This window comes from Lampetra fluviatilis, chromosome 17 (assembly GCF_964198595.1).
Source record: "Lampetra fluviatilis chromosome 17, kcLamFluv1.1, whole genome shotgun sequence".
NCBI lineage: Eukaryota > Metazoa > Chordata > Hyperoartia > Petromyzontiformes > Petromyzontidae > Lampetra > Lampetra fluviatilis.
Window position 1 is genome coordinate 6,794,146 of NC_136291.1, and position 10,097 is coordinate 6,804,242.

At 45.1% G+C, this 10,097-nt stretch overlaps 1 protein-coding gene across 1 annotated transcript in view; it reads right to left on the reverse strand.

The window, feature by feature from the left end:
- Positions 1-7,438, reverse strand: part of LOC144936893 (bcl-2-like protein 2) — a 28,196-nt gene extending 20,758 nt beyond the window's left edge. The window contains exon 1 of the mRNA XM_078864098.1: positions 6,061-7,438. Coding sequence (XP_078720224.1) covers positions 6,061-6,681 — 621 coding nt within the window. The 5' untranslated portion in view covers positions 6,682-7,438. The remainder of the gene's footprint in view (positions 1-6,060) is intronic.
- Positions 7,439-10,097: the final 2,659 nt, after the last annotated feature.

Below are 10,097 nucleotides of genomic sequence, written 5' to 3' on the forward strand. Positions count from 1 at the left end.
GGATTGAAGGTGGGCAACATATACGTGACCACAGAAGTACAATGCAACTGTGTACAGTATTTTGCTGCACTGCCCTCTGCTGTCCACCACGTAGCTTTAAAAAAAAAATTCCCTATATAAAAACCTTTAAGCTCAACTTGTATGGTGCTTAACCAATTTCACTCCGCAATAAAGTGTCTGGGTGGAGTAGTGGTATGAACCTGGCCACCCAAGTTCAATTCCTGGCCATGGATAAAATCAGTGGCGAGTGGTATCACAACTGATCTGCCTTCCCCCTCCCCTTCACCAACCCGCACTGACCAGAGTGAATTATGGTAAGAAAAACACTCCCGTGATAGATGTAGGGTGGGTGGGCCTTCGTACACTAGTGGATTGAGAATGGCTGGAATTATATTTTTTATTCTTATTCATTTTATAATGCACCAACTGTATTGCACAATAACACAACGTGAGCATATGCGCACACACATACGGTGAATGCACCCAGTGTGTGGGAGACTGCTAGCAAGCTTGGGTAATCATGTCAAGGCTGGCACAAGACGCTGAGTGAATCACGCCAATGTCTCCCAAGTCATTGGACAAAATGCACGAGGCACGACACATTGGTAGAGCACCAGGCACACATATGGCACCAGGAAAAAAATGTAGCCCTCAAAGCAAAACAACAAGACTTCTTAGAGACAGACTCTATTTGGTTACATTGATTTTTCAATACAGCTTTGAGGCCAAGGGGAAAATGTAAAATTCAGAAGCGAACTCAACTTTCCGTTCTCATCCTTCACTGTTCAATGCAACACAAACATCATTCATCACTAAGCAGCAACAGAAAGGCGTGGAAGTGCTGAAATGGTTTGCCAAAATATGTTGGCCTTTTTGTATTAGAATATGACGCTTTAGCAGACCGCAGTGGCTTTGTGTCTAATCTTGGTCACAATTACACACACATTTAAATACACTGTATTCATTGTCATAACAGTTGATTCGGTAATTATTTCCTCACTACGTTAGTCAGATGCGGTAATGTGTTCAGTAAAGCTGCAAGTGTTCAAAGACCCAAAATATAGACTTATTTCATTATTTCCGAGAACGGTTTAGATTTCACTCTCCTAAATGCTGCTCTTACACAGGTCTCTCTCTTGCCTAACCCCTCATTTTTTTTACAAAAACATGACACCAGGCTACTAGCCCAGGGATATGAATCTCACGTGGAACGACAAAATGTGCCTCCCATCTTTTGGCGACACATCAACCCAATATTCTGAGCAGACGGCACGCTTACTTGTACCCCCCCCCCGCCTCTCTAGCCACTTAACAACTTAAAAGCGCACACGAAGACACGTCTGCATCTCAGACGAAGAACCCCAGCATCACATGAGCCTCTTGGAAATGGTCCTTGAATGAGTCATGCCTCTGGAATGCCTTTTTGCGTGTTTTTTTTTGCCAGGGAAGCAAAGGAAGGAAGCGGGAGGGGGGCTTATAGTTTTTTTTCAGAATTCTTTTTAAACATTATTTAATACGACTGCTGCACAAATTCATTTAAATATGGCCTCATTTCCGAGGCCATCATATATATGTCATGTGGGCCTGCCATCCGGCGAGCCCATTGGGTGCAGGATTTCCGCGTGTGTATCAGAGATGTGCAAAACACGAAGGAAGCAGGGGGCGGGGGGCAGGCGTGGGTGGCTTGGGGCACATCTTGTGCGGGTCCAGAACTTCCTACACTACTATGACTCATTGTGTGACAAACTTGGAACTTATAACCAAGGAATCAAAGGCATTGAAATATATTTTCCCCCAAACAGTGGGTTTAAGATCAAGAGGTAAATTAAATAATGCAGGAATATCAGACAAATGAAAAATTGGGTGGATTGGCACAAGTTGGTTTTCAGCTCATTATTGTACTTTCGACATGTCATTTGCATTGTAGTCATTATAACATATCTTACGTGAATATGTTTTTTTATCGTACACACCTATAAGCAGTGCCCACCATCCAAACACACACCTATCATGTAGCTACTATATTGGACATCTTGCAGGCACGCAATTGCATGAGTACACGAGTGCCTTTCAAAAGTGGTTGCCTTGAACTTTGATCTTCCTCTTTTTTTAATCGTGCAGAAACTCCGAGGCAGCAGCTTTCGTTCACAAAAAGAGTACATGCGTTAAATTTCGATTTAAAGCTTTCGTGACTGCAGGGATTCATCTTCTTGGTTCTTTCGGTAAAGTCACGTAGAAGGGAAGTAATAAAATAATAAAAATAAAACATAATAAAATAATTCTCACGACGTTTCGGCTACAATGCAAGCAGCCGCGTTGTAGCCGAAACGTCGTGAGAATTATTTTATTATGTTTTATTTTTATTATTTTATTACTTCCCTTCTACGTGACTTTACCGAAAGAACCAAGAAGATGAGTACATGCGTGTTAAGAGCGGCTAGAAAGTGAGGATATTACCCGATTTATTTATTTAAAGTCACAGTCAATATAAGAGAAGACATTGCATAAAAGGAAAGTTGAAAATCTATTCTATGTTTATAATTCTTGTACATTAGTGGCAAAGGACATGGAAAAAAATAAAAAAAATATTGTCAAAGTTTCATGTTTTTTTTTTATTACGAGTAAATACAGAACTATCTTTATAATTAATGATCCATTCACATTAACTGTTTTTCAATGCCTGGCCCTTGAATGTGTCCTCAAATACAGACACAAAATAACAATGAATCTGGGGAAGTTTTCATGAGGAATTATTCCCAGAAATGCCAACCACTATTTTCATTCCACACCCCATAAATTGGCCTCTAGATTTGACATAACATCGATATCATTTAGTACCGCAAAAAATGAGTCAGACTGGGTTTTCCAGCTAATGCGCGTCATGCGCTGACCAATAAATAGCCCTAATGTGAAAAGCACAGAGCCCGATTTATCATATTGCTTTAATGGTCACACACCTGATGTGGGCGCTCACGGAAAAAACCCGGCTGACCCCTATTGCTATACGTTTATATGATTGCAATTTAATCCCATGCTTGGCATTCAAAATTTGGCTTGTAAGCAATCTGTCCTATTGCACAGCCCTTACGACTACCACTAAAACAGGAAGTAACATTTCACATTCGAGGTCTGCTACCAGACAATTTTGCTCGGTATTCACCTGGAATCTGACCTCTCAGAAGGCTGGCGTGTCTGCAAACCGCAACAGGGAGTGAGAGCAAAGCCTCTGTGTTCAAACACCACCCCTATGTTGACAATGTCACCTCACAAAACGGAGCATGGCTTTGAGGACCCATCTCTCCAGGAGGGTGAAACCCAACCTTACGGTCAAATAATTAAATAATGGTGCTGCCAAAGCAGCAATGTGGGCAGCAAGAACGCAACCAGATATCTCCTTGCGGTATTGTTTGGCAAAACTGTGAGCGACAAGGCGCACTTGAGCGTTCTTGACCAGGCTAACGGACTTGTGGTTGGCATATCCGCTTTGGGTAGGGGAAATTTTGGGTTTGTTCCTCCGGGAAAAACAAGGCACTCAACATTGGTATGTGCCCCATTGTTTGCTTTTGGATGCAGGCATTAAGAATGTAAATTATTTAACCAATAAAAAAAACCCACCCTGCTTAAAGGCCCTCATGACTAATAAGGCTTGCAAATTACGGCTTTAAATCTTGACTTAAAGCTTTCGTGACTGCAGGAATACATATACTCTGGGTCTTTCGGTGAAGCCACGTAGATAGAAAAATAATAAAAATATCACGACGTTTCGATCGCAACACAAGCAATCGTCTTCAGGTGAAGACATTTGATCGCAACACAAGCAATCGTCTTCACCTGATATTTGTTTTCCATCTACGTGGCATTACCGAAAAACCCATAGAATAATTCCAGCTTTCCTCTTGGTTCAGCAAAATATTTTAGGGGCCACAATTTTGAACCACTCAGTAGTTTAACAAATTCATTAAAGATTCAAATATAAACTATACAAATGCAGTCCTGTGTATTTAAGCTAAATCGAAGATTTCCAAATTCTGTCTTTATGGGGCCAATATTTTGTGCGATCCACACATATGCTCAAACGTTGTCAATTATTTAATCCAATTAAAAAAACTAAATATATGCTTGTATATTTGCGAGTTGCCACCAACTACTGTAGCCGCATTTCCACTCTGCTTCCTGGCCAAATATGTCAATGAATAAGCAAATGCATTAGAATCAAATCGCATGTTGTATTCACGACTACAAATAAAATGCTGCCAGCAGCAAATTCATTAATGAGTTACAATATCCGTGCAGTTTTTATTTTTAAGCCACAATGAACTCCAGCGAAATGATAAATTGTGCAAACAGCATGGAAATTGCAGCAAGCACAGCGACCACAGGCGCTTGCTGCGTTTGGTCTGCAGAACGCAAGCCTTGAGGCTGTGCACGCGCATGCATCCGTGTCATCCCACGGCCGATGACACAGCCACCAGACAGCGCTGGCACATGCGCGCAAGTGTGGCTCTCACTGGGACAGGCAGGCCTCAAGAGGGGCCCCTCTGTGCAGTGAATGCTGTACCATCTGGCACCAACGCTTGTCTATGCATGCCGTGGACAATTCATTTGAAAACATTCTACAGAGCAATAAGCTTTTCCCATGTTGCTTTGGAGTTAAGACGAAAACCACTGAACATGTTTGCAGTGCTACAACCACTCCGAAGTTCTAAACGCAATGTGTTTTTTTCACATCTGAATGATTTTCAGACCATTATACAGCTGGAAACCTGTGTTTCTGAGAGCATGATAATTGCTTAATGTTTTCACGTATGTGTGCTTAGCATTGCTCAAGTGTGCTTAGCATAGTTCTTGAATAAAAAAATAATTGATAGAAACAAATTAAAATATGCTGAGCATTTTCAAAACGTGAACATGCAAAATACAGGAATATTGACCTTGCGAATACAAAAGCAATCAGATTTCTGCTCCAGACATTGTTTCAGAGGCTTTTCAAGTAATGCAATTACAAAATATTGCATTTCATACATTCGTTCGAATATGTCTTTAAGTTTAAATAATGAAAATGATGTACACACAACCAATGCCATTAAATAAAATCTGCATTTCCTAATGGAACCACTGAAGGCAAATGGACCTTGTGTGAAGACGCTATACCGCACGCTGTTTAAAGGGGAAATGAAAGTTTGAATCTAAATACATACACGAAGGAAAAAAATTAAGGTGGGTAGGGCAACATAAATCAAAGCCTTCTGTAACAAACCACAACTCTGCCAGTCAGTTTGAAGAAAATGCCTAAAATCTGAACACACGCCTTTTCCTTGAGCCGTGCTACTAAATGCATCTCACTCCAGAGCAAAATGGCAGGGCACAGTGAATTTAGATGACGCGTACACAGCAAAGGGAGCTTTCTTGTCACAAGGAGACTAGGACATAGGTGGTGGTGGTCACAGTGACAGCTCAACAAAGGGGGGAAAGGACAAGCTTGGATTCGGTGTCACTTATGGCCAGATTCATGTTGAAATATAATCCTTATGTTTGTACAAACAACATGTCCCCCCCCCTCCCTCTGTACAAAAGTCATATTCATAGCCCTCAACCCAGGCTCAAGAGGAAAATTTTGGGATCCACGATTCGTTTTCATTCAAATAGGATAACATAAGCACTTTTACGTTTCAGTAAATAAGACTTGAGCAATTTTTACAGATCCAAAGCATTATTTTTCTTGGTGTACTAAATACGATTTTTTTTGACATTGTGACTGTATCCCTCTGTAAATGATTACTTAATGTGAATTCTGTCAGCGGGGTTTGTCTATGTTTTACTTTCAATATATTACATAACTGATTGATCACTACAGGGGACAGTAACACGCAGCGTATTACATTACAGTACTCATTGATCATGGGGACAGGAGACAGGGAGGACATTACAAACAAGCACGTGGATAAGCCACACAGAAGATCAATACAACCACCAGCAACCACAACCACCACAACAAAACCACCACCACCACGAGAGACAACGCGTGGTGGGACAAAGACACCCGGGTGTGACGCAACTCACCCATCCACCGTTGTCGTCGACCCACCACAGCAGTCGATCCTCCAGGTAGGAGGTCATCCACGAGGCCACGCTGCTCACCAGACCGGGCAGCTCCTTGTCCACGCACTCGGCGCACAGCGCCCCGCCGAAGGCGAAGAAGGCGACGACGCGGCCCCAGTTGACTCCGTCTCTGAAGAGCTCGTCAAGCACGTCGGAGAAGCGGGCCCTCAACGTGGCCTGACTGACCTGAAGCTGGGCGGGCAGCTGAGCGAAAGCGCTCCTGTAGCGCCTCTCGAATTCGTCCCCGCTCGCCCTCATCGCCCTCTGCACCGGGTCAACGCCGCCGAGGTGGTGGCGGCGGTGGCTGTGGCTGTTGCGGTGGTTGCTGTGATTGTTGCTGTGATGATTGCTGTGGTTGAGGTGACGCTGGTGGTTGTTGACAACTTCTCCCGCGCCACCTGCAGCGACTCCGAGTGCGCCGACGACGCCGTCGAGGCCACCACCACCATCGACGAGATCGGCTCCGTCGACGCGGTCAGGAGGAGCGACGGGGTCCGATCTCCACGCGAAGCCGCGTTGGCCGAGCTTGTAGGAGATGTAGTCGACCACCAACTCACTCGCCACGTCTCTGGACGACAGCATGGTTCGGCGGCGGTGCTGCTGATGCTGCTGCTGCGTCTTGCGGTCCTCTCTGTCCACCCCCCCTCACTCCTCCTCCACGTTCTGCGCTTGTGGACTGCAGACGAATGAAATCCACCACCTCCTGAAGCCTCGAGCGAGGTGGACGTTGGGTCAACGTCGATAGGGTCGACTCGTGCTGCTGCTGCTACAGATACTGCTGCTTGCTTGCTGCGTTCCAGCTGTCCGCCTCATACAAACCCCCACGTTGTCACCAGCAACCCCCCACACAGCACGCAGACAGACCTCGACGGAGACCCTCCGTGGGCAATGAGCTTCCTCGGGCACCGCTTGAGCTGCAGTTTTATCCTCCCCGCTTGCAACCGGCTAGAAACAGCTGCAACAGCAGCTGCAGCAGCAGATGGTCAACCCGCAGCCGGGGATCTAACTCAGCCCTGCGGGTGAAACACCGCCACGGACGTGTACGCGCAGGCTACCAGAATGCGCGCTGTAGTCCACCTTGTCTCCACGCGAACTCAGGGCGTGCCCTGTGTCGTTGCTGGTGGCTGTGGTGGTTGTTGGTGGTGGTTGTTGGTGGCAGTCGTAGTAGGCGGCGGTGGTGGTTGTGCCTCCTCCTGACTGCGACACTGAATACGATGGATGTGGCAGTGCAGGCTGCTGAGGTTGCTGCTGCCGCTGCCTGTGCCTCACAGCCGCCGAGTGTGAAGCAGCGGCAGCTGCTGCCCCTCTCGCGCCTCCTCCTCCTCCGGCGCGCCCCGCACCGTGAATGGTTTGGAGGCGGGCGACTAGATGCGTGGGCGGGGTGCACGCCGCGTGCCCGTGCGCGTGTCCGTGCGTTTCCGTGCGCGTTCCCGTTCGTGTGTCCGTGCGTTCCCGTGCGCGTTCCCGTGCGCGTGGCCGTGCGCGTTCCCGTGCGCGTGTCCGTGCGTTCCCGTGCGCGTGGCCGTGCGTTCCCGTGCGCGTGTCCGTGCGTTCTCGTGCGTTCCCGTGCGCGTGTCCGTGCGCGCGCGCGTGCTTCGCGATTACCCACTGCGTTGAAGCCGGCCGGTTAGCGCCACGCTACGCCGCCGCCCGGGCAACCCGAGTTCGATTCCCGCTCACGGCCAACAATCAGAACCGGTCGTGGAATTGGTGTGCGGTGCGTAAATATCGCCACTGGGGGGGGGGAGACAAAGGCGGCCGGGCGTGGTGGTGGCCCAACCAAACCCCTCCGTGTGCCGTGCCTGGCCTTCATAGGTGCTCGCTAACAGCACTTGCCCCAACAGTCTGTTAGAGGGGATGTTTGTATTCATTGTGTATTTGTTGTTGTGTGTGTGTGCGCTTTCGTTATTGTCTCTGGGTGAAGCTGTCCCCGTTGGCAAATTGGTGCACAACCACAACACACACAAAACGCGACAACAATGCAACGTCCATTCAGCACACCGGTGTTGTTGGAGAGTAAACTCACAACTAATTGGCACGTTTTGTATTCGTGACAAACCTTACTAATTGGCTGTATCGGGTGGTGGTGGGGTTAGCAACACTCATATTTACGCAATCTATCCAAAAACCTCTTATCGCTGACAATAGTGGTCGCGAAAGCCTACGTGTTGAACTTATATCCTTTTTTCCATCAAATTGAGGTCCTTTTACGATTAAAATCATATTAAACCAAAAAAACATGTTTTTGTTTTTTATAGATTCTAAATCCTGTCATCAATCATGTCTGTGGTGGACTATTATTTGTATGACATAGAATTATATAAAGCATTATTAACTAATTTGAAGGGTTCCTTTAACTCGTTTATAGATAAGAGTGCTACATGTACACATCAAGTCCGATACAGTACTGTCATTGGCGTTTAAATTGGTTCATACATTATATTACTGTTGGTGTTTCTGAAATCCAATTCCGCTTATTTGACCATGGGACCATATTACATGTAGGTGCAACAGACAATTTCTTAAGTCCATCAAATTTGGCAAGGAGACCACTGCATTGGTCAATTAAGAACGCCCGCAGGGATGTACAGGAAATGTACAGTATTTGCTATTTCATGTGCTTGTGTGCATGCAGGTGGTTTCCTCTTCATTGTCTCCTAGACGGACAAAATAATATAAATCTATTAGCCTTCATGGTTTTATATATTCAGTACTATCATCTAAGACCTCCGAAACACCAGACCTCATGACCGAACCCAATCATGTTTTTCATCTTCATCATCAGATGTGTGCAATGTCTGTCAAATGTATATATTTTTGGTGTGTTTCATGGAGGAAGTATTCGTTGGATCGCATAAAAGTATAAAAATGGGTAACACGAACATAATCTCATGACCTTTGAGTATACAAGGGGTAAAAACAGGTCCGTTGTTTTAATATGAAGAAATTATATTAGAACAATGGATCATTGAAGGTGGACCAAGTGGAGCAGCATCAAAATTATAAATTCGAGGAAGCAGAGACTATGTTGTAGTACTTTAGTAAACTGAAATTGACAACGAAAAGTAACATAACATTTTCCCAAGAGGACATTTTCAATAAGTGCATATTATCTGTTGTGACAAATGGATCATAAATATAGTCACAATAGCTGAGAAGTCTGTAAAAAAGTATAGAGAGACCCATGCTTTTAAACACACTGAGAGAAAGAAAGCAGAACACATGGATAGGAGAACAAACACAGGTTAAGACATATTGGCTGTTGAGAAAGGTGCATGAGCTTGGCCAGGATACATTGAAATACAAGGGATGGTCGAGACTTATGACTTAGAACCAGCCAAAGATGAATGGGTTAATGTTACACATCCAGCCACGAGAGAGCAATACATTCACTGCAATGTTGAAAGAAAAAAAAACATCTCGAATAACCACGAAATCTTTGAATTATTACGAGCCTAGCATTAACTAAGCAAAATAGAGAAACCTGAAATATCCCGATCTGAAAATGTTAATTCAACCCACACGAGCCCTTTTCTCCAATTACTTTCCACAATATTTCACAAAGAACCACTTGTGTCAAAGAGATGTTTTCTCATGACAATGTGAATGAAGCAATGCGCCGTGTGAGCATGTATGTACGTGTGTTGGGACTTATTTCCCACCAGATATTGATGAAAACCTTGGCGCATTGACGACAAAGTGCATATCACTTTAGGGATAATAATTCTATGTAGAAATAGAATAAAGTGTAATTGATGTCACCGCTTTCTGTGTCAGGCCACAGACTTTTCGATCGTCCAAACGTTGGTGCACGTGGAGGGTGACAGGGATTTCACGGCAGGATAGGGTGAGCTGTCTTGCCAGATGCACATTCCACGCAGCCAGCGTATGCATGTTGCAGGGCTTATATATTATAATGATTTTCTGTGGTCGTAGATGGTCATTTATTGATGACTAAAAACGGACACGTCGACCGCAAGATGGCGACACGCACAACG